General features: G+C 36.3%; 13 protein-coding genes and 1 pseudogene across 14 annotated transcripts, besides 7 other annotated features; 3 read left to right on the top strand and 11 right to left on the bottom strand.

Annotated features, from left to right (window-relative positions):
• Positions 1–2734: 2734 nt before the first annotated feature.
• Positions 2735–7535: a mobile genetic element.
• On the bottom strand, positions 3936–4472 carry TVAGG3_0296270 (protein of unknown function, DUF4106 family; the record flags this gene model as incomplete). The annotated part of the gene is made up of 1 exon (XM_051229323.1): positions 3936–4472. One exon carries the CDS (start codon positions 4470–4472, stop codon positions 3936–3938), a length of 537 nt encoding a protein of 178 aa, XP_051099053.1.
• A 1795-nt stretch (positions 7536–9330) lies between the features above and the next one.
• Positions 9331–9868, bottom strand: TVAGG3_0296250 (protein of unknown function, DUF4106 family; the record flags this gene model as incomplete). Its single annotated transcript, XM_051229322.1, has 1 exon — positions 9331–9868. A coding segment is annotated over one exon (538 nt), but the record flags the coding sequence as incomplete, so codon positions are not given.
• Positions 9869–11429: 1561 nt separating this feature from the next.
• On the top strand, positions 11430–12591 carry TVAGG3_0296240 (WD repeat-containing protein 11 family; the record flags this gene model as incomplete). The annotated part of the gene is made up of 1 exon (XM_001291633.2): positions 11430–12591. A coding segment is annotated over one exon (1162 nt), but the record flags the coding sequence as incomplete, so codon positions are not given.
• A 637-nt stretch (positions 12592–13228) lies between these two features.
• Positions 13229–13256: a terminal%2Cinverted (terminal inverted repeat of Mariner transposon ID:TVAGG3_0296220).
• Positions 13229–14531: a mobile genetic element.
• On the top strand, positions 13324–14451 carry TVAGG3_0296230 (Mariner transposase; the record flags this gene model as incomplete). The annotated part of the gene is made up of 1 exon (XM_051229321.1): positions 13324–14451. One exon carries the CDS (start codon positions 13324–13326, stop codon positions 14449–14451), a length of 1128 nt encoding a protein of 375 aa, XP_051099051.1.
• Positions 14504–14531: a terminal%2Cinverted (terminal inverted repeat of Mariner transposon ID:TVAGG3_0296220).
• Positions 14532–15966: 1435 nt separating this feature from the next.
• Positions 15967–27885: part of a mobile genetic element that runs on past the window's edge.
• On the bottom strand, positions 16370–16605 carry TVAGG3_0296210 (annotated as a pseudogene). Its single transcript has one exon. A coding segment is annotated over exon 1 (236 nt).
• TVAGG3_0296200 (protein of unknown function, DUF4106 family) lies at positions 17224–17709 on the bottom strand (the record flags this gene model as incomplete). Its single annotated transcript, XM_051229320.1, has 1 exon — positions 17224–17709. A coding segment is annotated over one exon (486 nt), but the record flags the coding sequence as incomplete, so codon positions are not given.
• TVAGG3_0296190 (protein of unknown function, DUF4106 family) lies at positions 18086–18742 on the bottom strand (the record flags this gene model as incomplete). The annotated part of the gene is made up of 1 exon (XM_051229319.1): positions 18086–18742. The coding sequence occupies one exon, from the start codon at positions 18740–18742 to the stop codon at positions 18086–18088; it is 657 nt and encodes a 218-aa protein (XP_051099049.1).
• TVAGG3_0296180 (uncharacterized protein) lies at positions 18906–19696 on the bottom strand (the record flags this gene model as incomplete). The annotated part of the gene is made up of 1 exon (XM_051229318.1): positions 18906–19696. A coding segment is annotated over one exon (791 nt), but the record flags the coding sequence as incomplete, so codon positions are not given.
• TVAGG3_0296170 (protein of unknown function, DUF4106 family) lies at positions 19729–20352 on the bottom strand (the record flags this gene model as incomplete). The annotated part of the gene is made up of 1 exon (XM_051229317.1): positions 19729–20352. One exon carries the CDS (start codon positions 20350–20352, stop codon positions 19729–19731), a length of 624 nt encoding a protein of 207 aa, XP_051099047.1.
• On the bottom strand, positions 20932–22149 carry TVAGG3_0296160 (protein of unknown function, DUF4106 family; the record flags this gene model as incomplete). Its single annotated transcript, XM_051229316.1, has 1 exon — positions 20932–22149. A coding segment is annotated over one exon (1218 nt), but the record flags the coding sequence as incomplete, so codon positions are not given.
• Positions 22954–23124, bottom strand: TVAGG3_0296150 (protein of unknown function, DUF4106 family; the record flags this gene model as incomplete). Its single annotated transcript, XM_051229315.1, has 1 exon — positions 22954–23124. One exon carries the CDS (start codon positions 23122–23124, stop codon positions 22954–22956), a length of 171 nt encoding a protein of 56 aa, XP_051099045.1.
• Positions 23638–23664: a terminal%2Cinverted (terminal inverted repeat of Mariner transposon ID:TVAGG3_0296140).
• On the top strand, positions 23638–24028 carry TVAGG3_0296145 (Mariner transposase; the record flags this gene model as incomplete). The annotated part of the gene is made up of 1 exon (XM_051229314.1): positions 23638–24028. A coding segment is annotated over one exon (391 nt), but the record flags the coding sequence as incomplete, so codon positions are not given.
• Positions 23638–24108: a mobile genetic element.
• On the bottom strand, positions 24508–25932 carry TVAGG3_0296130 (glycoprotein 38 family; the record flags this gene model as incomplete). The annotated part of the gene is made up of 1 exon (XM_001279709.2): positions 24508–25932. One exon carries the CDS (start codon positions 25930–25932, stop codon positions 24508–24510), a length of 1425 nt encoding a protein of 474 aa, XP_001279710.2.
• TVAGG3_0296120 (uncharacterized protein) lies at positions 25962–26759 on the bottom strand (the record flags this gene model as incomplete). Its single annotated transcript, XM_051229313.1, has 1 exon — positions 25962–26759. One exon carries the CDS (start codon positions 26757–26759, stop codon positions 25962–25964), a length of 798 nt encoding a protein of 265 aa, XP_051099043.1.

Below are 27885 nucleotides of genomic sequence, written 5' to 3'. Positions count from 1 at the left end.
TACCTCGTTCGTGTTATTTACGGCTGTTGCATTGATAACATTTTGTGATGTTGTGACGTTAGTGACAGAGATGTTGGAAGTGTTGCTTTCTGTTGCAAAGAGATAATATGCCTTTGTAATCTTTAAGCCTGTTTTGAGTATGATTTTGGCTAAGTATGACTTGCCTGAAGTTACTCCTGTGCCATTGTTGTAAAGAACTCTATCGATAACTGGTGTGGGGACTGTGGTAGAATATATAACATTGCCGGTACCTAAGTCGGATGTATGATTGGCCTCGCTCTCAACAACAACAAATAACTTTGTCTTATTATGATCCTCTGGAGCGTTAACTTGGAAAGTCCATTCTACCTCGTTCGTGTTATTTACGGCTGTTGCATTGATAACATTTTGTGATGTTGTGACGTTAGTGACAGAGATGTTGGAAGTGTTGCTTTCTGTTGCAAAGAGATAATATGCCTTTGTAATCTTTAAGCCTGTTTTGAGTATGATTTTGGCTAAGTATGACTTGCCTGAAGTTACTCCTGTGCCATTGTTGTAAAGAACTCTATCGATAACTGGTGTGGGGACTGTGGTAGAATATATAACATTGCCGGTACCTAAGTCGGATGTATGATTGGCCTCGCTCTCAACAACAACAATAACTTTGTCTTATTATGATCCTCTGGAGCGTTAACTTGAAAGTCCATTCTCTCGTTCGTGTTATTTACGGCTGTTGCATTGATAACATTTTGTGATGTTGTGACGTTAGTGACAGAGATGTTGGAAGTGTTGCTTTCTGTTGCAAAGAGATAATATGCCTTTGTAATTTTAAGCCTGTTTTGAGTATGATTTTGGCTGAGTATGACTTGCCTGAAGTTACTCCTGTGCCATTGTTGTAAAGAACTCTATCGATAACTGGTGTGGGACTGTGGTAGAATATATAACATTGCCGGTACCTAAGTCGGATGTATGATTGGCGTCGCTCTCAACAACAACAATAACTTTGTCTTATTATGATCCTCTGGAGCGTTAACTTGAAAGTCCATTCTTCTCGTTCGTGTTATTTACGGCTGTTGCATTGATAACATTTTGTGATGTTGTGACGTTAGTGACAGAGATGTTGGAAGTGTTGCTTTCTGTTGCAAAGAGATAATATGTTTTGTAATTTTAAGCCTGTTTTGAGTATGATTTTGGCTAAGTATGACTTGCCTGAAAGTTACTCCTGTGCCATTGTTGTAAAGAACTCTATCGATAACTGGTGTGGGACTGTGGTAGAATATGTAACATTGCCGGTACCTAAGTCGGATGTATGATTGGCCTCGCTCTCAACAACAACAAATAACTTTGTCTTATTATGATCCTTTGTAGCGTTAACTTTGAAAGTCCATTCTTCTTGTTCGTGCTTGCTACGGCTGTTGCATTGATAACATTTTGTGATGTTGTGACGTTAGTGGCAGAGGCGTTGGAAGCTTCGCTTTCTGTTGCAAAGAGATAATATGTCTTTGTAATCTTTAAGCCTGTTTCGAGTATGATTTTGGCTGTGTATGGATTGCCTGAAATTACTTCGTTGCCATCGTTGTATTGAACACTCTCGATAACTGGTGTGGGACTGTGGAAGAATATGTAACATTACCGGTACCTAAGTTGGATTTATGATCGGCGTCGGTCTCAACAACAACAAGTAACTTTGTCTTATTATGATCCTTTGTAGCGTTAACTTTGAAAGTCCATTCTTTCTTGTTCGCTTGCTACGGCTGTTGCATTGAGAACATTTTGTGATATTGCGACGCTAGTGCAGAGGCGTTGGAAGCTTCGCTTTCTGTTGCAAAGAGATAATATGTCTTTGTAATATTTAAGCCTGTTTCGAGTATGATTTTGGCTGTGTATGGATTGCCTGAAATTACTTCGTTGCCATCGTTGTATTGAACACTCTCGATAACTGGTGTGGGGACTGTGGAAGAATATGTAACATTACCGGTACCTAAGTTGGATTTATGATCGGCGTCGGTCTCAACAACAACAAGTAACTTTGTCTTATTATGATCCTTTGTAGCGTTAACTTTGAAAGTCCATTCTTTCTTGTTCCCGCTTGCTACGGCTGTTGCATTGAGAACATTTTGTGATATTGCGACGCTAGTGGCAGAGGCGTTGGAAGCTTCGCTTTCTGTTGCAAAGAGATAATATGTCTTTGTAATATTTAAGCCTGTTTCGAGTATGATTTTGGCTGTGTATGGATTGCCTGAAATTACTTCGTTGCCATCGTTGTATTGAACACTCTCGATAACTGGTGTGGGGACTGTGGAAGAATATGTAACATTACCGGTACCTAAGTTGGATTTATGATCGGGTCGGTCTCAACAACAACAAGTAACTTTGTCTTATTATGATCCTGTAGCGTTAACTTTGAAAGTCCATTCTTTCTTGTTCCCGCTTGCTACGGCTGTTGCATTGAGAACATTTTGTGATATTGCGACGCTAGTGGCAGAGGCGTTGGAAGCTTCGCTTTCTGTTGCAAAGAGATAATATGTCTTTGTAATATTTAAGCCTGTTTCGAGTATGATTTTGGCTGTGTATGGATTGCCTGAAATTACTTCGTTGCCATCGTTGTATTGAACACTCTCGATAACTGGTGTGGGGACTGTGGAAGAATATGTAACATTACCGGTACCTAAGTTGGATTTATGATTGGCGGCGAACTCAACAACAACAAGTAACTTTGTCTTATTATGATCCTCTGGAGCGTTAACTTTGAAAGTCCATTCTACTTGTTCGTATTTATATCCAGTGAAGATAGAATAGAAGTTTGGAGATGGTGTATAGAACTTTATACCTCGAACTGAAAAATCTTCTAACTTTGACAATAAGATATCCCAAGCATCTAACATCTTCCTTCCAACTTGTACAACTTTTATTTTCTTAAGTTTCTGTCTACATTCTTGTTCAGACACTATTGTTGCTCTTGGTTTGTTAAAGACAACATCCCATTCTTTCATGACATAACATTCTGGGGCAGAGTCAACATAAATGACTAAACGTTTCAAATTCTCGACTGCTTTGTTATAGTCTCGAAATGGACACATATTTCTGAATGCTTGGAAGTCATAAAAATCTGAAACATCTATTCTGTACATTTTTTTATAAAAATAAAAAAAAATATTTTTTTATTCTTGAGCTTTGTTCCTTGAGCATTTGTTGTTCTTGAGCTATTTGTTGTTGAAGTTGTTCTTGTAATACAATACTTTCACCAGTTGCATCTTCCAATTCGAAACTTTCTGCCGTCATTGACAAATACATAGGACATAAAAGTTTTACAGGAACAAAGTTTGCGTCAACTAAGGTTAAGTTTATTTGCTAAAGTGTTTGAGTTTACTAAAGCTGAAAACTCTGCATTCGAATGAACAATAGGCAAACCAGCAGAGAAAGTATTGTTTATACGCATAAGTATCTTTTGGTCATAATAGTTTCTGTCGACATTCGAATAACACTTTGAACCTAAGTTTGAAACAATATATAAGATTGGTGTGCTTAAAGTCAATGGAACAGACATTCCTTGTATGACACCTTTTCCTGTTATAGGAAACTGTTGGTAGTAAAAACCAGATATAAGTTTTGTATTATAACTCATATCGTTTATAGTAAACTCAGTCGGACATCCAAACATAATGAAACCTGCTCTAGTTGCAGCACATGTTACACCCGTCCTTAAAGTATTAAATAAGTCAACAAAACCTGTTGGTGGTATATCTGAGTAAGTATCTTCAAAGGAGTATTTTTTACCATTCACAACAATAAAGTCTTCTGGTGTCAAAAGAGCAAAACAGGCTTTAGTCGTCATTGTGTTTAAGGTTAGTTTACAATATCGTCCTTGAGGACTTTGTAAGTTTGTTGTTATAGAATTATATGACTCAGGGTTTTTAGTCGTAATAGTATAAACCATTATGTCTTCTGCCATTTACTTAGCAAATAAATTTTAATGAAATGTTGTGGTCGTCAAATATTTTTATAACGTCTGGGAAACTATATTTTAAGTTCAACGTTTCACCTCCTTTCATAACGTATATCTTGTCAATGACATTATATGAAACACCACAGCAACTAATGTCGGGTTCTATTTCTTTGATGTTTATATCGTCTGCCTCTGTCAAAAGTTTCAATAGTTCTTTCAAAACTTCATGAGGTGCAATGACATATGAGTTCACTTTTACAGGGTTGTGTTCGACCAAGTTTAACATTATACTTAAAGCTTGACAAATCTTCTCCTGAGTTTTAAGTTTGTCTTTCAGTTGTTGGTAGTCGTTTCGAATATCTGCAACAGAACTTAAGTCTCTGCTAACTTCAGGATATGTTGGTTGTTCTTTTACAGGAACTATTGTTATACCATCTTCGTCTTCGTATGGTTTCCCCACTTCAACATCTCTGTCTTTGACATTGACAACAACACTTTGACTGTTTGTTTGAGTTGGTGAATTTAACTTCACATCTGCCACCGCCATTAAACCTTTTGAAACACTTACACTTCTATTTTTCGGAAATGACATTTTACTTAGAATAAAAAGATGGACGTATTCAGATATCTCTTCGAATTGAAGCAAAACAAAGTTTACACACACAAACAATACAAATACATTGACAGAATAGTTCTTTACACAAACAATGGAAAATGTTATAGAATAGCAGTCTTTGCTGAACCTAAATATTTTCATAAAGCAAAGAAAGTTGGTATAACTGAAATGGTGAAAGTTCTTGAAGCAGACAAAAATATAACTTCAAAACTTACAGATATTTCTAAAGGAAAGTTTATAATACAATATTATGTCAAAACTGGCGTACTGTCAATATTTGACGGAGAGAAGTCAGTTCAAGAACAACTTACTGACCTGCTGCCAAAATCTGCTCGATGGAAGCTGTCGTTATGCCAATCTGAGGAGCCCCAGCAGGTTTCATCGAACGAATTTTCAAAAGAGCATCTTCCGTGAAAAGTGCTATTGGTTTTGTAAACTTCTTTGCTTTCAATTCATCTGGACCGTCTCTGTCACCAGTATATTGTATTTGAACTGTACCAACAGTTGAAATACCACCCATAAAGTCTTCTGAGTCAGCAAATGGAATGCCAAGCCAAAAGTTTGAACGGTCTCCATTTGTATATTGAGTTTTTTGACCTCCTGTATGGGTCCATACTTTCACATATGGCATAATAGAACTTTGCATTTCAGGGTTAATGGTTGTTGTGAAGTTGTTGTTAAAGTTCATAGCATCTAATGTCAAGTTGTATGACCTCATATCCTCAACTGTAGAATATTCTTCTCTTGGATAATATTTGCCATCTATGTTTATATGATATTTAATACCAGGGTTGTAGAAACAAGAATAGTCATTTATAGTTCGTCTGAAAAGAACAAACATAGTATCTGCATGTTTCATTGCAGTTGTTAAGGCAATATCTGTTCTTGCACCTGGGTCAGCACTTTGGTTTCCAACTTCACCTGCAAAGTCTTTGACAGATATTTGGTGTATAGGGAACATAAGTGGAACTGCAATATATTTGGCAGCTAAAGCATTTGAAATATCTGGGTCCAACATATAGACTGCAAGTCTGCTTTCTATTCTCTTGCATTCAAATTTTTCGCATGTGAACTTAACTGGGTCCCAAGCATCTCCAGCAGCATTGAAATAATAGTTTACTTCAGTGTTGAGGTTTGAGAAACCAAAGTCTAAGTCAACTTTGTCTTTGCAAAATTCGGCGAATGACGTTTTATTTGTTCCCTTTACGTCTGTAAGAGTGAATGGGTCTTGTGTTGGTGCAATGACTAAGTTATTTTTGCTTGGAGTAAGTTCGATAGAAATTTTTCCTGCCCAGTTTGGCAAGTATCTTAAAAACCTGAAGATGAGGAAAGATGACAAAGGAACTCTAAGTTTCAGTTTTACTTTAGTGGCAGCAGTTCCATCTGAACCAGAAAGGTTAACATAAACTCCTGGAACGTTAGGGTCAAGTCTTCTTATTTTCTCAATAGTTGCATACTGGTCTGTTTGTTCTCTAGCTTGTGGTTGTACTGAGTTTCTTAAAGCGAACCATTCATAGTTTGCCCATGTTACTGTTTGAACTAAGTCAGAGTTAGAATATATCTTATATCCCATGAAAACTTCTGGAGCATATTGGTATCCGACATAGAAAATTCCATTGCAACCTTTCTTTTCAGACAACTTGGCAGAAGGTTTTATTTCAATGTCTTGTTCCACGTATAAGAAAGAGTTGTCAATAGAAATAATATGAAACCTGTCGCAAGCAATATCTACTGTTGTTGAAGAACCTTCTCCAAACTCACCTACGTTTCCATAAGAAACAGCAGTTGTATATTCGTAAGTTCCAGGAACTATTTCTGACCTTCTAATGGCATTGTCGCATTCGTTATACCATTCGGAAACATTTCCATTCATGGCATCCAAAACTGTTGGCGTTATATTCTGAGCGGCGTACATTTCATATGGGTAAAAATATAGAATAGTTGGATTTATATGTCATAATAGAACCCACTCGGACCAAGCTTTACTTTCTTCCTGACTGAGTTTTTAACTCTTCTTTTTCCTTCATTGCCACTACTTTCACTAGATGAAGTTACTTCTTCACTACTTTCACTTTGTTCTACTCTTCTCTTCTTCTTTGGTGTCGCTTTTGGTAACTTGCCCTCTGCTTCAAGTTGTTGCATCTTTGCCTCATGTTCACCTAGTATGTTGTAAATTTCCCATGTCCTTTTTGCCTTTGGGCTCTGGTCGCCCATCTCAGGTAACCTATATCCTAGAAAGATTTTGTCATAGTTTGTATTTGAGTCTTCGCGTATTGTTTGCATGACTCTTTCCTGAGTTTCCGGTTCAAGCTCTTCAAACAGAGCTTGTCCATATGGAATAAGCTCGTTTCCAAATATATGTTTTTGTAGCCATTCTGGTTTTCTTTCCATGTTACCAATAATATCTTTTGTGAATGGGAAAGCTTTTACCCAATGTTTCAGTCTTTCGTCATTTATTTCTGTAGTTGGTTTTATTTTGTCAAGGAACATGTTTTTCAATACTAACATTTCATTTGGTACTGTCCATTTGAGTTTTCTTAAATATTCATCCCTTCTCGGTTCATTGTCTGCAAAGTAAGTTTTTATGACATTTTGTAAACTTTCGTTTGCAAGGTCATGTACAATAGGTTCTCTTCCTTCTCTCTCCCTAACTGTCTTTCTAAACTCTTCACCAAATATACCATCTCTATGGTTCTGTGTAGTTCTTTGAGATAAATGTTTTAGAACGTCAGGTGTTATATTTCCATCAGCCATGTTCATTTCATACTGGTTCAAAATATCTGCATCTTTCATATCTTTCAATGGCATTAAAGCCGCGCTGAAAATACCAGCTATATCTGGTTCACCATTCACTTCCATTGCGTCTACAACTTCTTGGAATTGTGGTTGTAAGTTTATGAACCACCTATCCGGATTAGCTTTATGACCCCATCTCATTGTAGTTCCATAGTCTGCAGAAACAAAAGTAGGTTTGTTTCCATATTGGTTAGGTTCTGAATGAACTTTAAACAATGTTTCATTTCTATATGTTTTGTTGAAATTTAACCTTTTATTTTCACCGAGTTCAGCCAAAGATTGAACGTTATATGGTCGTAAGTAAAAAGGATTGTTGTATTTGCGTACATTATCTTTCAGTACTTCCATTCTATGCTGAATATTTTCATCTGATGTTGGAGTCTTTTGTATGTCGGCAAACATTTTTCGATATTCTTCTACTATGTCAGCCGAATTTTTTTTAGACTCTTGGAAAGATTCCATATTCACCTCATACTCTTGTTGAGGGTCAAGATTTTTCGGCTGTTCCAAATCTTCATCTAGTTCTGTGAGGTTAGTTTCCAAAGGAGGGACTTGTTCGTTTCCTTCAGGCTCTTCTAGCTGTTGTTGCTGAACTATTTCTTCCATGTCTGGTTGTATCTGAACTTCTTCCTGTTGAGTTTCTTGTACCTCATCTGCTGGCATTTCATATATTCCGAGACCGTTTTTAAAAAGTTCCCTATCTAAGTCATCCGGACTCATAAACCTTTCTTCTTTCGTTCCGTCTCTATTTTTTACGCGTTTCATGAAGAGAGTTGAATTGTCATTTAGCTCTGACACCAAATATCTCGGAGTAAATTCGTTCATGTCATTTGGATGATATGCTATTAAATCATATCCCTTAGCGAGCTTGTATTTTCCAGGTTTGAAATTATATCCCATTTGGTGCTGAACCATAAAGCTAAATAGGTTCGGGTCTGTATTTCCTTCCTTGAACTTTCTAATAGCTTCTTTATATCTGTCACTAAAGTCAAGAGTATCTGGGTAACCATATTCTTCCTTAAGCATTTTTAAGAAATCTTGGTTTCCTTGTTCTCTACTTCTTTTATGTCCTTGCTCTGTTTGTGGTTGTTGTGCTGGTTGTGGAGGTGGTTGTTGTGCAGGGTTTTGAACTGTTGGTTGCTGTGCTGGTTGTGGAGGTGGTTGTTGTGCTGGTTGTTGTTGTTGTTGTGTGCTGGATTTTGAACTGTTGGTTGTTGTGTTGGTTTTGGTGCATGCCTGTGTCTGTGTCCATGTGACGATGTAAATGTTTTAGGTAGTCCTGGTGCAGGTGCTTCTCTTGGAGGGTTTGGTGGTATATAAGTTCCACTAGCTAGTATATAAGTTCCACCAGCTGGTATATAAGTTCCACCAGCTGGCACATATGTTCCATCTGCAGCATAATGTCCTACCTGACTTTTCGTTCTTAAGAAAGCATTTACTAGGTCTCTTTTGGTCTGTTGTAACTCTTTTTCTTGACTTTCCACAACAGCTGTTCTAACGGCGTCATGGGCACTTTGAACTGCCTGTCTCGTTGCTGCATCTGTTATTTTCGTCATATTTTGTGCTACTTCTTTTAACTCTTTGTCGAAACCTTCAGACTTCAGTTTCTTTCCAGATGAGAAGTCGTTCACTAGTTTCACCTTACTATGAAGAGCTTCGAAGGCGTTCTTAAAGTCAGCATTCGTTAAAGCTTCATTTGAACTGTCTTCATCCGCTTGTATTTTTGTCCTTATTGACCCTATAAGTTGGGCTGCTTTAGCGTTGGCTTGGGCGTCTAACCAGTCATTATTAGCTTTTATATATTCTGCGCTTTTCATTGCCTTTTGCATGGCTGCGTCGTTATTTTTACTTTCTTGTGCTAAGTTTTCATACTGTACGGTTTGGTTTTGCAACTGTAAAAGTTTTTCTGCCTTTACATTTGCTTCAACTTCTTTTTTATACTCATCGCTATCCATATATGTCTTCAGGGCTTTTTGTTTTATTTCTTCATCTTTCAGTACTTTATATTGAGTAGTATGGTTTTTCAAATTTATAACATCTTGTTCCATTTTTGCTACTTCTGCTGCTTTTTCTGACACTTTTTTCGCATATTCCTCTGTACTTAGTTCTTTCAGTTGTTCTTCTTTCTTCTTTTTCTCTACGTTTAACTCATTGAGTTTCTTTGTGTGTCTGTCATATTCTAGTTTCTTTTCGTTTTCACTTATTTGTTTCTGTATGTCTATGTTTGACTTTTTGACATCTGTTATTTGATTTTTGAGTGAACTCAAATTCATTTGACTTTGAGGGTTATAAGCTGTTCCGTCTGCAGCTCCACCATAGCCTGCCATTTTCGCTAAAAGTGCCGCTCTTAAACCTCCACTCTGTGCACCAATAACTCGGTTTAAAAGCATAGGGTTGCTTGACATTTGTTGCAACATAGTGGGGTCATTCAGCATTTGTTGTTGCAACTGTTGTTGTGGTGTCAGTTTTACTATTGGATGTTTCAATGCTCCCTTCCTCTTACGTATATTCTTACGTAGCTTACGTGGCATTTTAAGTGAAGTTAAAAAGCGGTTTTATACTAAACATCTTCGGGGCTAGAGGGCGCAACGCGCCTGGAAGCCCCACTACCTTTTTTTTTTCAAGTAGATGTGATTTGATTCTGTACAACTAAATATTAATATATTTAAAACATTGTAGAATTAAAATTTTTGACGATATCAATTTATAAAAAAAATGCAAGCGAATCCTTTTAATAAAGCTAAGATACGATTTGCTTCACTTTGTCCACCTAGTAAAGTGTTCAACACAGGGAGCATGGACTGGGAAGCATGTGGGCTACTTGCATTAGCCGGTAAAGGCACAATTTATCTCTATAAAACTACTAAAAATGATATTTCTTTCTTATGATCCATTGAAATTCTAAATTCTAACATAACTTGCCTTAAATTCCACTATGAGCTACCTTATCTTGCAATTTCAGACGATTGCGGAAGAGTTTTGTTATGGGATTGTGAATCAGGTCTTACACTCGGAATCACTCGTCAAGTATCTGAAGCTCAGTATGTATCGGAGCTTCAATGGTCCCGTAAAATCGTTTTAGGCTTTGCAGAACCAAATACAATTTATAGTATCGATTTTTGGCCGTATGAAGCTGAAGATCAAGCGAAAAACTCACGAATACTTTGGAAGATAGATGTTCCTGGTACATATACAAGGATGGCTGTTAATAGTTCAGATATATTCACTGCAATTCTATATTCTAATGGTCCATCCTTTACAATTATCACGTCAAAGAATGCCAAGCAGGCTCCAACATCTCAATCTCAATCCCATACTTTAGATAAATCAGAAAAAATCGTAGAAATTCAACATCATCCCCATATTAGTAATATTTTATTAATTATGCTTGAAGGAAAAATACTTACGTTTAACATAGCGACCAAATCTGGCCGAAATCTTGTAATCGATGAATCATCCCAATCATCTTTCCATAAACTGCTTCCTTCTTTAACAAATGACAACGAAATTACAGTTTATGGTCAAGACTCGTCACTCAGTATCTATATCTGTAACGAAGACTACATTTTTACAAAATCAGGAACAATAAAATTGAAAAGAGAGCTGTTTGACTTAAAATCGAAGTATTTACCACTATCCGCTGCATGTAACCGTGCACTTCCCGAGCGATACATCGCGTTCTCTCCATCAAATGGCTTAGTTATGTTTGCCATAAAAGATGATATACCTTACGTCATCGCGCAGTCTCAAATTATACCACAGATACCAACCTGTTACGATTTCTACGACGGAATCCTTGCTTTCGGCACTCCAACCGGAAAGATAATTTTCGCAGACGTTTCAGAAGGGAAATACACACAGAACTACCTTGCATCCAGCACATCCATTGAAAAGATCAAGTTCCTTACCAAAGATGTCCTTCTGTGGTACTCAAAAACCGAGTGTGGATCAATAAATCTTCCCAAGCGCCAAGTTATTCCAATCCACACTCGCCTTGGCCCTGCCACAGACCTAATATGTTCAGAGGAGCTCGGCGTTTTCGTCCACGGCAAATACGACCTTGGTATTTTTTATGATGTCAAACAAAAGCCGATGACTCTTCAAACATCCATCACCGCTGTTGCAGTCCAAGTATCCAGAATACCAGCAACATGTTTCCAAGGCGATACTCCCAATTTCGCCGTATTATTATCTACCGGAGAAATCCAAGTCTACACATACAAGAACGGCATAGCACAGATGCCTGTTCTGAGGCTGCGTAACTCACGGGAGAACTCCAGGACAACTTGTCTTGCTTGGAAAGGCGATTGCATCATAACTGCTGACACAGACGGCGTAATTATGTTTTACGACTTTGCTTTCGGTACATCGAAGCAAACATACTCTCCTTTCATCGACATAGACAGGATAGAGTTCGAGAGATCATCCAGCGGATTGTACGTACACGCGAGAGACGGAAAATTTGGTTTTTCACTTGAAAAAGTGGAAAGTTGTCCTTTTTCTGTTTCCTCATTCGCTGTAACAGGAAATGGACTCGTCCTCGTCTCCCCGCTCAATGACGAAGCCGTGAAATTCGTTATTGCAAGAGACTGGAGATCTGTAAAAAGAATCACTTCACCTGCCCTCTTAAAACCGCTAAAAACCGCCCAGCAACGGTTAGAGCTTATGGGTGAGCAATTATTAACGAATCCTACTACAGGAACATGGTCAGAAGCACTTCAAATAGCTGAGATAGCTAATGACCATGGATTTCCAACTGATTCCATTATTTGGAAGTGTGTTTCACGTAGTTTGGGAGGTCCGAGGTTGCAAGCACGACATTCCATGTTTGGAGGGAAAGAAGAAGTTGTTTCCGCGTTGAGGATTCAATCTTCTCTGTTTTCTCCTGCAGATACTCCGATTTCTGCCATTTTCAACTTGTTGTTCAAGTTCAGAATGGGTGATAGAAGAGGAGCTGTCGAAGTTTTCAAGAGTCTCTCCAACAAAAGCGAGTTCACAATAGTGGCAAGCATTTGTTCGGCGTTGCTTCTCGGTTACGAAGATAAAATTTTGCCACAAAACGTGACAGAATTTTTGATAACAACCGCTGTTCCACTTTTTGCACAGCACAGATTTATAGAAGGCTGTATATTGATGCATTTAGCTGGCGCTAATCTTTCTGCCGCAAGATATCTTCAGGACAACGGAAGATGGGAAGATTCTGTCGAAGTCTGCAAATTGGAAGAGTTTTCGAATGAGTCGAAGAGTTTGTTGAGAAGAGCCGCCCACCACTTCTTGGATACTGGAAATGCAATGAACGCTTTGTTGCTGTTCATATCAATAAGAGATTTCCATCCTGCTTTGGCAATTTTGATGCAGATAAAATACAAAGCTCTCGCGTTTCATTTGATGATGTTCTTGGATAGGGCTGATGTAATTAAGCCGTACGACGAAGACACTTCGAGATACGCAACACAGTTTGCGGATTTGGATACTTTGAGACAGGATATAATTGTCAAATATGACAAAATAATTAAGAAATAATTTTATTTGTATATTTATTTTCTTTATTTATAAAAAAAAGTCGAAAAAAAATGAAATTGTTTATATCGCATTTTCAATGATCTTTCAAGCCAGTTGTCAGATAGAAAAAAATTACGCATTTAACAAAGTTAAAGGGGAAAAGCATCCTGAAATTACGAAACATTTTAAAAAAAAAATAAAAAAAATAAAGTGGGAAAGTCTGGAAATGATATGCTATGTATTGTAATTTTCAAAACTCAGCTTTCTAATGGAGCTATCACTTGTTACGTAAACTATATATATCGAATCAAAAGTTTGCCATGTTGTAATTTGATTTACAAGACATGATTTAATTAAAAAATAAAGGGTTTAAAATATAAAATAAAATATAGGGTGTCCAAAGGTGCGTTTAGCACAGCGCTCTATATGAGACTATTAAAGGAGATATAGCTGATTAAAAATATATAATAAAAAATATGAATATATGTATATGATGAGTATGTTGTATTTTGGCGCCATGCCGGGATATAAAATGAATTTTGAGACAAGAGGCGGTTTCGCGGGAAATTTTGGCGGGATTTTTTTCATTTTTTTAATGAATCATAAAGAAAACATCCTCGCTCTTGCAAAAAAATGCAAAGACTGTAAAAAAATCTACGAGACATTGGTAAAATGCTTCGGTATGGATGCTCCTAGCTATTCCACTGTAACGTATCATGTTAGGATGTATCACTTCATGAACAAAAAGGCGCCCATCATAAAAATTGACAAAAAATCGCCGGATCAAAGAAAAATCAAAGCAATTCTTCAAGCGCTAGATGAAGACCCAAGAGCATCACTCAGAAGGATAGAGGAGATGACAAAGATACCACGTACAACAGTCAGTTATTATCTGCACAATTATTTGAACTACAAACTAGCGTATACACGTTGGGTTCCGCACAACCTTAATTCAGTTCAAAAAAAATCTAGAGTCCAATCTTCGAAAGAGCTCCTCTCTATATTGGGTGCGTATCAATCCAAGAAGTTTCGCTTTTTAGTAACAGGGGACGAGTCTTGGTTTCAATATGCAACAGAAGCCAAAATCATGTGGATCCCGAAGGATGAAAATCCGCAAACATTCCCGAAGAAAAAAATTGACACACCAATGATGATGTTGTCGGTTTTTTGGGGCGTGAATGGCACCATCGCAATTGATATTCTTCAAAAACCTAATACGATGAATGCTCAGTATCTAATTGACAATGTTCTTATTCAAATTATCAATTCTGATGAGTTTGAGAAATCCAAACAACAAAAACAAAAGTTTGCAATTCATTTTGATAATTCAAGAGTTCACAAAAGTCATAAGGTAATGAATTACTTGGTGGAAAACAATGTCAAAGTTGTTCCAAACCCAATTTATTCACCTGATATTGCACCCTCTGACTTTTATTTATTCGGCACGCTAAAAAAGAGAGCTGAAGGACGCGAATTCGCGAGTCCAGATGATCTTGAAAATTTTGTAAGAGAGCAATTTGAGCAATTTTCGCATGATGATTTAAAGCGTGTCTTTCAAGCCTGGATCGATCGCTGCGAACGCGTGATTGAATCCAATGGTGATTATATTTAAATAAACTTTATATATATGTAACTTGTTTATTTCTATTCGCAGTATTCAGGTTTGTGCTAAACACACCTTTGGACACCCTATATTTATCAAAGAAAAAAAGTTAAACTAAAAAATATATCAAAATAAATATTATATTAATATAAAGAGGTAGCAGTTTGACCAGCTGGATCTGTGATAGAAACGTTGAGTCTTCAGAAATCTTTGAAGGAGCTGCAATTTGGAAAATTGTTTTCACTTTAGGAGAATATAATTTTCTCTCAAAATATACAAAAATAGTAATACCAATACATGTGTCTAATATACTTTAAAACCATCCTGACAAAATTCAAAAACGAAGAGTTCTTCTCTCCAAATTTTTTTCAAAATCAAAAAAATGAGATAAAAAAGTACGTTTGGAAAATTCATTTTTAGCATTTTAGGAATTTTCTCACTTTTCTTCCAAATTGACATCCTTAATTAAATTAAATTACACATTAACACCGGAGCCGGAATCATCTTGGATATCAGATGATGATTTATCTTTAGATGGTTTCCTGCAGAAAACGAAGTAGATGATGAGAATAATAAGGATAACAGCAAGAAGAACGCCAATAACAATACCAGCCTTCTGTCCACCAGTAAGTCCACTATTTTCAGGTGTTGGAGTTGGCTTGGAATCATCAGGGCTTGGTGCAACGTATTGTTGTTTCTGAAGTGAAACCTCTGTTTCAATGATATTGGATTGAGCTTGATCTTTGGATCCAGCTAACCTAATTTGAAGTTTAACTTTCCCATCTTCTTTGATATCTTCATACTTTGGAGCTGGAATGTTGAGTAGATATGTTTTGCCTTCGTCGGCATGTAATTTCTTAATTGCAGATGGGGTTTCTACTTCAGTTACATTGTCGTCTGGGAGATCTATCCATTTCTGATCTGCATAGAATCTATATTGGAAGCTTCCTGTCTTTGCCTCAAAGTGTTGTAATGTAACTTTAACTGGAATATATTCACCGGCCTTGAATGGTTCTGTATGATTTTCAGCAACAACAGTTGGCGCAGATAAATATGGAGACTTTCCAAGAGAATATGTAACATTGCCGGTACCTAACTCGGATGTATGATTGGCGGCGAACTCAACAACAACAAGTAACTTTGTCTTATTATGATCCTCTGGAGCGTTAACTTTGAAAGTCCATTCTGTCTTGTTCGTGCTTGCTACGGCTGTTGCAGTGCTAACATTTTGTGATGTTTTGACGCTAGTGACAGAGGCGCTGGAAGCGTTGCTTTCTGTTGCAAAGAGATAATATGTCTTTGTAATTGTTAAGTTATTTTTGAGTATGATTTTGGCTGAGTATAAATTGCCTGAAATTACTCCTGTGCCATTGTTGTATTGAACTCTATCGATAACTGGTGTGGAGACTGTGGGAGAATATGTAACATTGCCGGTACCTAACTCGGATGTATGATTGGCGGCGAACTCAACAACAACAAGTAACTTTGTCTTATTATGATCCTCTGGAGCTTTAACTTTGAAAGTCCATTCTACTTGTTCGTATTTATATCCAGTGAAGATAGAATAGAAGTTTGGAGAAGGTGTATAGAACTTTATACCTCGAACTGAAAAATCTTCTAACTTTGACAATAAGATATCCCAAGCATCTAACATCTTCCTTCCAACTTGTACAACTTTTATTTTCTTAAGTTTCTGTCTACATTCTTGTTCAGACACTATTGTTGCTCTTGGTTTGTTAAAGACAACATCCCATTCTTTCATGACATAACATTCTGGGGCAGAGTCAACATAAATGACTAAACGTTTCAAATTCTCGACTGCTTTGTTATAGTCTCTAAATGGACACATATTTCTGAATGCTTGGAAGTCATAAAAATCTGAAACATCTATTCTGTACATTTTTATAAAAATAAAAAAATTATTTTTTTATTCTTGACTTTGTTGTTCCATTTGTTGCATTTGTTGTTCTTGAGCTATTTGTTGTTGAAGTTGTTCTTGTAATACAATACTTTCACCAGTTGCATCTTCCAATTCGAAACTTTCTGCCGTCATTGACAAATACATAGGACATAAAAGTTTTACAGGAACAAAGTTTGCGTCAACTAATGTCAACGTTATACTTGCCAAAGTGTTTGAGTTCACTAAGGTTGAAAATTCTGCATTCGAATGAACAATAGGCAAACCAGCAGAGAAAGTATTGTTTATACGCATAAGTATCTTTTGGTCATAATAGTTTCTGTCGACATTCGAATAACACTTTGAACCTAAGTTTGAAACAATATATAAGATTGGTGTGCTTAATGTCAATGGAATAGACATTCCTTGTATGACACCTTTTCCTGTTATAGGAAACTGTTGGTAGTAAAAACCAGAAATAAGTTTTGTATTATAGCTCATATCGTTTATAGTAAACTCAGTCGGACATCCAAACATAATGAAACCTGCTCTAGTTGCAGCACATGTTACACCCGTACTTAAAGTATTAAATAAGTCAACAAAACCTGTTGGTGGTATATCTGAGTAAGTATCTTCAAAGAGTATTTTTTTTACCATTCACAACAATAAAGTCTTCTGGTGTCAAAAGAGCAAAACAGGCTTTAGTCGTCATTGTGTTTAAGGTTAGTTTACAATATCGTCCTTGAGGACTTTGTAAGTTTGTTGTTATAGAATTATATGACTCAGGGTTTTTAGTCGTAATAGTATAAACCATTATGTCTTCTGCCATTTACTTAGCAAATAAATTTTAATGAAATGTTGTGGTCGTCAAATATTTTTATAACGTCTGGGAAACTATATTTTAAGTTCAACGTTTCACCTCCTTTCATAACGTATATCTTGTCAATGACATTATATGAAACACCACAGCAACCAATGTCGGGTTCTATTTCTTTGATGTTTATATCGTCTGCCTCTGTCAAAAGTTTCAATAGTTCTTTCAAAACTTCATGAGGTGCAATGACATATGAGTTCACTTTTACAGGGTTGTGTTCGACCAAGTTTAACATTATACTTAAAGCTTGACAAATCTTCTCCTGAGTTTGAAGTTTGTCTTTCAGTTGTTGGTAGTCATTTCGAATATCTGCAACAGAACTTAAGTCTCTGCTAACTTCAGGATATGTTGGTTGTTCTTTTACAGGAACAATTGTTATACCATCTTCGTCTTCGTATGGTTTCCCCACTTCAACATCTCTGTCTTTGACATTGACAACAACACTTTGACTGTTTGTTTGAGTTGGTGAATTTAACTTCACATCTGCCACCGCCATTAAACCTTTTGAAACACTTACGCTTCTATTTTTCGGAAATGACATTTTACTTAGAATAAAAAGATGGACGTATTCGGATATCTTATTGAATTGAAGCAGAACAAAGTTTATACTCACAAACAATACAAATACATTGACAGAATAATTCTTTACACAAACAATGGAAAATGTTATAGAATAGCAATATTTGCTGAACCAAAATATTTTCATAAAGCAAAGAAAGTTGGTATAACTGAAATGGTGAAAGTTCTTGAAGCAGACAAAAATATAACTTCAAAACTGACCGATATTACTAAAGAAAAGTTTATAATACAATATTATGTCAAAACTGGCGTACTGTCAATATTTGACGGAGAGAAGTCAGTTCAAGAACAACTTACTGACCTGCTGCCAAAATCTGCTCGATGGAAGCTGTCGTTATGCCAATCTGAGGAGCCCCAGCAGGTTTCATCGAACGAATCTTCAAAAGAGCATCTTCCGTGAAAAGTGCTATTGGTTTTGTAAACTTCTTTGCTCTCAATTCATCTGGACCGTCTCTGTCACCAGTATATTGTATTTGAACTGTACCAACAGTTGAAATACCACCCATAAAGTCTTCTGAGTCAGCAAATGGAATGCCAAGCCAAAAGTTTGAACGGTCTCCATTTGTATATTGAGTTTTTTGACCTCCTTTATGAGTCCATACTTTCACATATGGCATAATAGAACTTTGCATTTCAGGGTTAATAGTTGTTGTGAAGTTGTTGTTAAAGTTCATAGCATCTAATGTCAAGTTGTATGACCTCATATCCTCAACTGTAGAATATTCTTCTCTTGGATAATATTTGCCATCTATGTTTATATGATATTTAATACCAGGGTTGTAGAAACAAGAATAGTCATTTATAGTTCGTCTGAACAGTACAAACATAGTATCTGCATGTTTCATTGCAGTTGTTAAAGCAATATCTGTTCTTGCACCTGTGGCTCCTGGATTTTGGTTTCCAACTTCACCTGCAAAGTCTTTGACAGATATTTGGTGTATAGGGAACATAAGTGGAACTGCAATATATTTGGCAGCTAAAGCATTTGAAATATCTGGGTCCAACATATAGACTGCAAGTCTGCTTTCTATTCTCTTGCATTCAAATTTTTCGCATGTGAACTTAACTGGGTCCCAAGCAGTTCCAGCAGCATTGAAATAATAGTTTACTTCATTGTTGAAGTTTGAGAAACCAAAGTCTAAGTCAACTTTGTCTTTGCAAAATTCGGCGAATGACGTTTGATTTGTTCCCTTTACGTCTGTAATAGTGAATGGGTCTTGTGTTGGTGCAATGACTAAGTTATTTTTGCTTGGAGTAAGTTCAATAGAAATTTTTCCTGCCCAGTTTGGTAAGTATCTTAAAAACCTGAAGATGAGGAAAGATGACAAAGGAACTCTAAGTTTCAGTTTTACTTTGGTTACTGCTGCTGCAGTTTGTCCAGAAAGGTTAACATAAACTCCTGGAAAGTTAGGGTCAAGTCTTCTTATTTTCTCAATAGTTGCATACTGGTCTGTTTGTTCTCTAGCTTGTGGTTGTACTGAGTTTCTCAAAGCGAACCATTCATAGTTTGCCCATGTTACTGTTTGAACTAAGTCAGAGTTAGAATATATCTTATATCCCATGAAAACTTCTGGAGCATATTGGTATCCGACATAGAAAATTCCATTGCAACCTTTCTTGTCAGACAACTTGGCAGAAGGTTTTATTTCAATGTCTTGTTCCACGTATAAGAATGAGTTGTCAATAGAAATAATATGAAACCTGTCGCAAGCAATATCTACTGTTGTTGAAGAACCTTCTCCAAACTCACCTACGTTTCCATAAGAAACAGCAGTTGTATATTCATAAGTTCCAGGAACTATTTCTGACCTTCTAATGGCATTGTCGCATTCGTTATACCATTCGGAAACATTTCCGTTCATGGTATCCAAAACTGTTGGCGTTATATTCTGAGCGGCGTACATTTCATATGGGTAAAAATATAGAATAGTTGGATTTATATGTCATAATAGAACCCACCCGGACCAAGCTTTACTTTCTTCCTGGCTGACTTTTTAACTGAATCTTTAACTCTTCTTTTTCCTTCATTGCCACTACTTTCACTAGATGAAGTTACTTCTTCACTACTTTCACTTTGTTCTACTCTTCTCTTCTTCTTTGGTGTCGCTTTTGGTAACTTGCCCTCTGCTTCAAGTTGTAGCATCTTTGCCTCATGTTCACCTAGTATGTTGTAAATTTCCCATGTCCTTTTTGCCTTTGGGCTCTGGTCGCCCATCTCAGGTAACCTATATCCTAGAAAGATTTTGTCATAGTTTGTATTTGAGTCTTCGCTTATTGTTTGCATGACTCTTTCCTGAGTTTCCGGTTCAAGCTCTTCAAATATAGCTTGTCCATATGGAATAAGCTCGTTTCCAAATATATGTTTTTGTAGCCATTCTGGTTTTCTTTCCATGTAACCAATAATATCTTTTGTGAATGGGAAAGCTTTTACCCAACGTTTCAGTCTTGCGTCATTTATTTCTGTAGTTGGTTTTATTTTGTCATGGAACATGTTTTTCAATACTAACATTTCATTTGGTACTGTCCATTTGAGTTTTCTTAAATATTCACCCCTTCTCATTTCATTGTCTGCAAAGTAAGTTTTTATGACATTTTGCAAACTTTCGTTTGCAAAGTCATGTACAATAGGTTCTCTTCCTTCTCTCTCCCTAACTCTCTTTCTAAACTCTTCACCAAATATACCATCTCTATGGTTCTGTGTAGTTCTTTGAGATAAATGTTCTAGAACGTCAGGTGTTATATTTCCATCAGCCATGTTCATTTCATACTGGTCCAAAATATCTGCATCTTTCATATCTTTCAATGGCATTAAAGCCGCGCTGAAAATACCCGTTATATCTGGTTCACCATTCACTTCCATTGCGTCTACAACTTCTTGGAATTGAGGTTGTAAGTTTATGAACCACCTATCCGGATTAGCTTTATGACCCCATCTCATTGTAGTTCCATAGTCTGCAGAAACAAAAGTAGGTTTGTTTCCATATTGGTTAGGTTCTGAATGAACTTTAAACAATGTTTCATTTCTATATGTTTTGTTGAAATTTAACCTTTTATTTTCACCGAGTTCAGCCAAAGATTGAACGTTATATGGTCGTAAGTAAAAAGGATTATTGTATTTGCGTACATTTTCTTTCAGTACTTCCATTCTATGCTGAATATTTTCATCTGGTGTTGGAGTCTTTTGTATGTCGGCAAACATTTTTCGATATTCTTCTACCATGTCAGCCGAATTTTTCTTAGACTCTTGGAAAGATTCCATATTCTCCTCATACTCTTGTTGAGGGTCAAGATTTTTCGGCTGTTCCAAATCTTCATCTAGTTCTGTGAAGTTAGTTTCCAAAGGAGGGACTTGTTCGTTTCCTTCAGGCTCTTCTAGCTGTTGTTGCTGAACTATTTCTTCCATGTCTGGTTGTATCTGAACTTCTTCCTGTTGAGTTTCTTGTACCTCATCTGCTGGCATTTCATATATTCCGAGACCGTTTTTAACAAGTTCCCTATCTAAGTCATCCGGACTCATAAACCTTTCTTCTTTCGTTCCGTCTCTATTTTTTACGCGTTTCATGAAGAGAGTTGAATTATCATTTAGCTCTGACATCAAAGATCTCGGAGTAAATTCAGTCATGTCATTTGGATGATATGCTATTAAATCATATCCCTTAGCGAGCTTGTATTTTCCAGGTTTGAGATTATATCCGATTTGATGCTGAACCATAAAGCTAAATAGGTTCGGGTCTGTATTTCCTTCCTTGAACTTTCTAATAGCTTCTTTATATCTGTCACTAAAGTCAAGAGTATCTGGGTAACCATAATCTTCCTTAAGCATTTTTAAGAATTCTTGGTTTCCTTTTTCTCTACTTCTTTTATGTCTTTGCTCTGTTTGTGGTTGTTGTTGTGCAGGGTTTTGAACTGTTGGTTGCTGTGCTGGTTGTGGAGGTGGTTGTTGTGCTGGTTTTGGTTGTGGTGCAGGTGCTGGATTTTGAACTGTTGGTTGCTGTGCAGGGTTTTGAACTGTTGGTTTTGGTTGTTGTTGTGGTGCTGGATTTTGAACTGTTGGTTGTTGTGTTGGTTTTGGTGCATGCCTGTGTCTGTGTCCATGTGACGATGTAAATGTTTTAGGTAGTCCTGGTGCAGGTGCTTCTCTTGGAGGGTTTGGTGGTATATAAGTTCCACCAGCTGGCACATATGTTCCATCTGCAGCATAATGTCCTACCTGACTTTTCGTTTTTAAGAAAGCATTTACTAGGTCTGTTTTGGTCTGTTGTAACTCTTTTTCTTGACTTTCCACAACAGTTGCTCTAACTGCGTCATAGGCACTTTGAACTGCCTGTCTCGTTGCTGCATCTGTTATTTTCGTCATATTTTGTGCTACTTCTCTTAACTCGTTGTCGAAACCTTCAGACTTCAGTTTCTTTCCAGATGAGAAGTCGTTCACTAGTTTCACCTTACTATGAAGAGCTTCGAAGGCATTCTTAAAGTCAGCATTCATTAAAGCTTCATTTGAACTGTCTTCATCCGCTTGTATTTTTGTCCTTATTGACCCTATAAGTTGGGCTGCTTTAGCGTTGGCTTGGGCATCTAACCAGTCATTATTAGCTTTTATATATTCTGCGCTTTTCATTGCCTTTTGCATGGCTGCGTCGTTATTTTTACTTTCTTGTGCTAAGTTTTCATACTGTACGGTTTGATTTTGCAACTGTAAAAGTTTTTCTGCCTTTACATTTGCTTCAACTTCTTTTTTATACTCATCGCTATCCATATATGTCTTCATGGCTTTTTGTTTTATCTCTTCATCTTTCAGTACTTTATATTGAGTAGTATGGTTTTTCAAATTTACAACATCTTGTTCCATTTTTGCTACTTCTGCTGCTTTTTCTGACACTTTTTTAGCATATTCCTCTGTACTTAGTTCTTTCAGTTGTTCTTCTTTCTTCTTTTTCTCTACGTTTAACTCATTGAGTTTCTTTGTGTGTCTGTCATATTCTAGTTTCTTTTCGTTTTCACTTATTTGTTTCTGTATGTCTATGTTTGACTTTTTGACATCTGCTATTTGATTTTTGAGTGAACTCAAATTCATTTGACTTTGAGGGTTATAAGCTGTTCCGTCTGCAGCTCCACCATAGCCTGCCATTTTCGCTAAAAGTGCCGCTCTTAAACCTCCACTCTATGCACCAATAACTCGGTTTAAAAGTATAGGGTTGCTTGACATTTGTTGCAACATAGTGGGGTCATTCATCATTTGTTGTTGCAACTGTTGTTGTGGTGTCAGTTTTACTATTGGATGTTTCAATGCTCCCTTCCTCTTACGTATATTCTTACGTAGCTTACGTGGCATTTTAAGTGAAGTTAAAAAGCGGTTTTTGACAGATGTTTATATGACACTTTTTGTTCAGAATAAAAAACTACTCGGTCAAAGTGTTGTCAGTTTTGTAAAATAACCGTCTTATCTCATTCTATAAGGGAGAAAAGGCTTCTCAAAGTATACTTCCTTGGAACGCCTGTAACTTTTCCTGTAGCGACGATAGCCCCTTACTTGTCCGGACAAAGTTATACTATTTTGAGTGCTCTACAAAAAAGTCAACGGCGACGACTCTCAAAAACCGTTGTGTAAAAAGTTTTACCGTTGGACAAAAAAGTATATATAGAAAACAAAAAACGTTTATAGTTCATTCAATATTTGAGATAAACCGTTTTTCCAACGGTAACTATTAAATAAAATAAAAAAATAGAGGGGGTTACCGTTGACGAAAACGGTTTATCTCAAATATTTAAATATCTGTCTTTTTTGGTCAGTTCATTTTTATCTAATGGAAGCCAACGCTGTTAACCACAATTCAAACATAATTCAGAATGCTCAGTATCTAATTGACAATGTTCTTACTCAAATTATCAATTCTGATGAGTTTGAGAAATCCAAACAACAAAAACAAAAGTTTGCAATTCATTTTGATAATTCAAGAGTTCACAAAAGTCATAAGGTAATGAATTACTTGGTGGAAAACAATGTCAAAGTTGTTCCAAACCCAATTTATTCACCTGATATTGCACCCTCTGACTTTTATTTATTCGGCACGCTAAAAAAGAGAGCTGAAGGACGCGAATTCGCGAGTCCAGATGATCTTGAAAATTTTGTAAGAGAGCAATTTGAGCAATTTTCGCATGATGATTTAAAGCGTGTCTTTCAAGCCTGGATCGATCGCTGCGAACGCGTGATTGAATCCAATGGTGATTATATTTAAATAAACTTTATATATATGTAACTTGTTTATTTCTATTCGCAGTATTCAGGTTTGTGCTAAACACACCTTTGGACACCCTATATTTATCAAAGAAAAAAAGTTAAACTAAAAAATATATCAAAATAAATATTATATTAATATAAAGAGGTAGCAGTTTGACCAGCTGGATCTGTGATAGAAACTGTAATTTTAACCGTTGAGTCTTCAGAAATCTTTGAAGGAGCTGCAATTTGGAAAATTGTTTTCACTTTAGGAGAATATAATTTTCTCTCAAAATATACAAAAATAGTAATACCAATACATGTGTCTAATATACTTTAAAACCATCCTGACAAAATTCAAAAACGAAGAGTTCTTCTCTCCAAATTTTTTTCAAAATCAAAAAAATGAGATAAAAAAGTACGTTTGGAAAATTCATTTTTAGCATTTTAGGAATTTTCTCACTTTTCTTCCAAATTGACATCCTTAATTAAATTAAATTACACATTAACACCGGAGCCGGAATCATCTTGGATATCAGATGATGATTTATCTTTAGATGGTTTCCTGCAGAAAACGAAGTAGATGATGAGAATAATAAGGATAACAGCAAGAAGAACGCCAATAACAATACCAGCCTTCTGTCCACCAGTAAGTCCACTATTTTCAGGTGTTGGAGTTGGCTTGGAATCATCAGGGCTTGGTGCAACGTATTGTTGTTTCTGAAGTGAAACCTCTGTTTCAATGATATTGGATTGAGCTTGATCTTTGGATCCAGCTAACCTAATTTGAAGTTTAACTTTCCCATCTTCTTTGATATCTTCATACTTTGGAGCTGGAATGTTGAGTAGATATGTTTTGCCTTCGTCGGCATGTAATTTCTTAATTGCAGATGGGGTTTCTACTTCAGTTACATTGTCGTCTGGGAGATCTATCCATTTCTGATCTGCATAGAATCTATATTGGAAGCTTCCTGTCTTTGCCTCAAAGTGTTGTAATGTAACTTTAACTGGAATATATTCACCGGCCTTGAATGGTTCTGTATGATTTTCAGCAACAACAGTTGGCGCAGATAAATATGGAGACTTTCCAAGAGAATATGTAACATTGCCGGTACCTAACTCGGATGTATGATTGGCGGCGAACTCAACAACAACAAGTAACTTTGTCTTATTATGATCCTCTGGAGCGTTAACTTTGAAAGTCCATTCTGTCTTGTTCGTGCTTGCTACGGCTGTTGCAGTGCTAACATTTTGTGATGTTTTGACGCTATTGACAGAGGCGTTGGAAGCGTTGCTTTCTGTTGCAAAGAGATAATATGTCTTTGTAATATTTAAGCCTGTTTTGAGTATGATTTTGGCTGAGTATGAAGTGCCTGAAGTTACTCCTGTGCCATTGTTGTATTGAACTCTATCGATAACTGGTGTGGAGACTGTGGGAGAATATGTAACATTGCCGGTACCTAACTCGGATGTATGATTGGCGGCGAACTCAACAACAACAAGTAACTTTGTCTTATTATGATCCTCTGGAGCTTTAACTTTGAAAGTCCATTCTACTTGTTCGTATTTATATCCAGTGAAGATAGAATAGAAGTTTGGAGAAGGTGTATAGAACTTTATACCTCGAACTGAAAAATCTTCTAACTTTGACAATAAGATATCCCAAGCATCTAACATCTTCCTTCCAACTTGTACAACTTTTATTTTCTTAAGTTTCTGTCTACATTCTTGTTCAGACACTATTGTTGCTCTTGGTTTGTTAAAGACAACATCCCATTCTTTCATGACATAACATTCTGGGGCAGAGTCAACATAAATGACTAAACGTTTCAAATTCTCGACTGCTTTGTTATAGTCTCTAAATGGACACATATTTCTGAATGCTTGGAAGTCATAAAAATCTGAAACATCTATTCTGTACATTTTTATAAAAATAAAAAAATATTATTTTTTTATTCTTGACTTTGTTGTTCCATTTGTTGCATTTGTTGTTCTTGAGCTATTTGTTGTTGAAGTTGTTCTTGTAATACAATACTTTCACCAGTTGCATCTTCCAATTCGAAACTTTCTGCCGTCATTGACAAATACATAGGACATAAAAGTTTTACAGGAACAAAGTTTGCGTCAACTAATGTCAACGTTATACTTGCCAAAGTGTTTGAGTTCACTAAGGTTGAAAATTCTGCATTCGAATGAACAATAGGCAAACCAGCAGAGAAAGTATTGTTTATACGCATAAGTATCTTTTGGTCATAATAGTTTCTGTCGACATTCGAATAACACTTTGAACCTAAGTTTGAAACAATATATAAGATTGGTGTGCTTAATGTCAATGGAATAGACATTCCTTGTATGACACCTTTTCCTGTTATAGGAAACTGTTGGTAGTAAAAACCAGAAATAAGTTTTGTATTATAGCTCATATCGTTTATAGTAAACTCAGTCGGACATCCAAACATAATGAAACCTGCTCTAGTTGCAGCACATGTTACACCCGTACTTAAAGTATTAAATAAGTCAACAAAACCTGTTGGTGGTATATCTGAGTAAGTATCTTCAAAGGAGTATTTTTTACCATTCACAACAATAAAGTCTTCTGGTGTCAAAAGAGCAAAACAGGCTTTAGTCGTCATTGTGTTTAAGGTTAGTTTACAATATCGTCCTTGAGGACTTTGTAAGTTTGTTGTTATAGAATTATATGACTCAGGGTTTTTAGTCGTAATAGTATAAACCATTATGTCTTCTGCCATTTACTTAGCAAATAAATTTTAATGAAATGTTGTGGTCGTCAAATATTTTTATAACGTCTGGGAAACTATATTTAAGTTCAACGTTTCCCTCCTTTCATACGTATATCTTGTCAATGACATTATATGAAACACCACAGCAACCAATGTCGGTTCTATTTCTTTGATGTTTATATCGTCTGCCTCTGTCAAAAGTTTCAATAGTTCTTTCAAAACTTCATGAGGTGCAATGACATATGAGTTCACTTTTACAGGGTTGTGTTCGACCAAGTTTAACATTATACTTAAAGCTTGACAAATCTTCTCCTGAGTTTGAAGTTTGTCTTTCAGTTGTTGGTAGTCGTTTCGAATATCTGCAACAGAACTTAAGTCTCTGCTAACTTCAGGATATGTTGGTTGTTCTTTTTACAGGAACAATTGTTATACCATCTTCGTCTCGTATGGTGTCCCCACTTCAACATCTCTGTCTTTGACATTGACAACAACACTTTGACTGTTTGTTTGAGTTGGTGAATTTAACTTCACATCTGCCACCGCCATTAAACCTTTTGAAACACTTACGCTTCTATTTTTCGGAAATGACATTTTACTTAGAATAAAAAGATGGACGTATTCGGATATCTTATTGAATTGAAGCAGAACAAAGTTTATACTCACAAACAATACAAATACATTGACAGAATAATTCTTTACACAAACAATGGAAAATGTTATAGAAGAATAGCAATATTTGCTGAAACCAAAATATTTTCATAAAGCAAAGAAAGTTGGTATAACTGAAATGCGTGAAAGTTCTTGAAGCAGACAAAAATATAACTTCAAAACTGACCGATATTACTAAAGAAAAGTTTATAATACAATATTATGTCAAAACTGGCGTACTGTCAATATTTGACGGAGAGAAGTCAGTTCAAGAACAACTTACTGACCTGCTGCCAAAATCTGCTCGATGGAAGCTGTCGTTATGCCAATCTGAGGAGCCCCAGCAGGTTTCATCGAACGAATCTTCAAAAGAGCATCTTCCGTGAAAAGTGCTATTGGTTTTGTAACTTCTTTGCTCTCAATTCATCTGGACCGTCTCTGTCACCAGTATATTGTATTTGAACTGTACCAACAGTTGAAATACCAC

This window comes from Trichomonas vaginalis, chromosome V (assembly GCF_026262505.1).
Source record: "Trichomonas vaginalis G3 chromosome V, whole genome shotgun sequence".
In the NCBI taxonomy this organism is placed as follows: domain Eukaryota; phylum Parabasalia; order Trichomonadida; family Trichomonadidae; genus Trichomonas; species Trichomonas vaginalis.
Note: the sequence above shows the minus strand (reverse complement) of the source record. Positions and strands in the feature narration are given on the sequence as shown.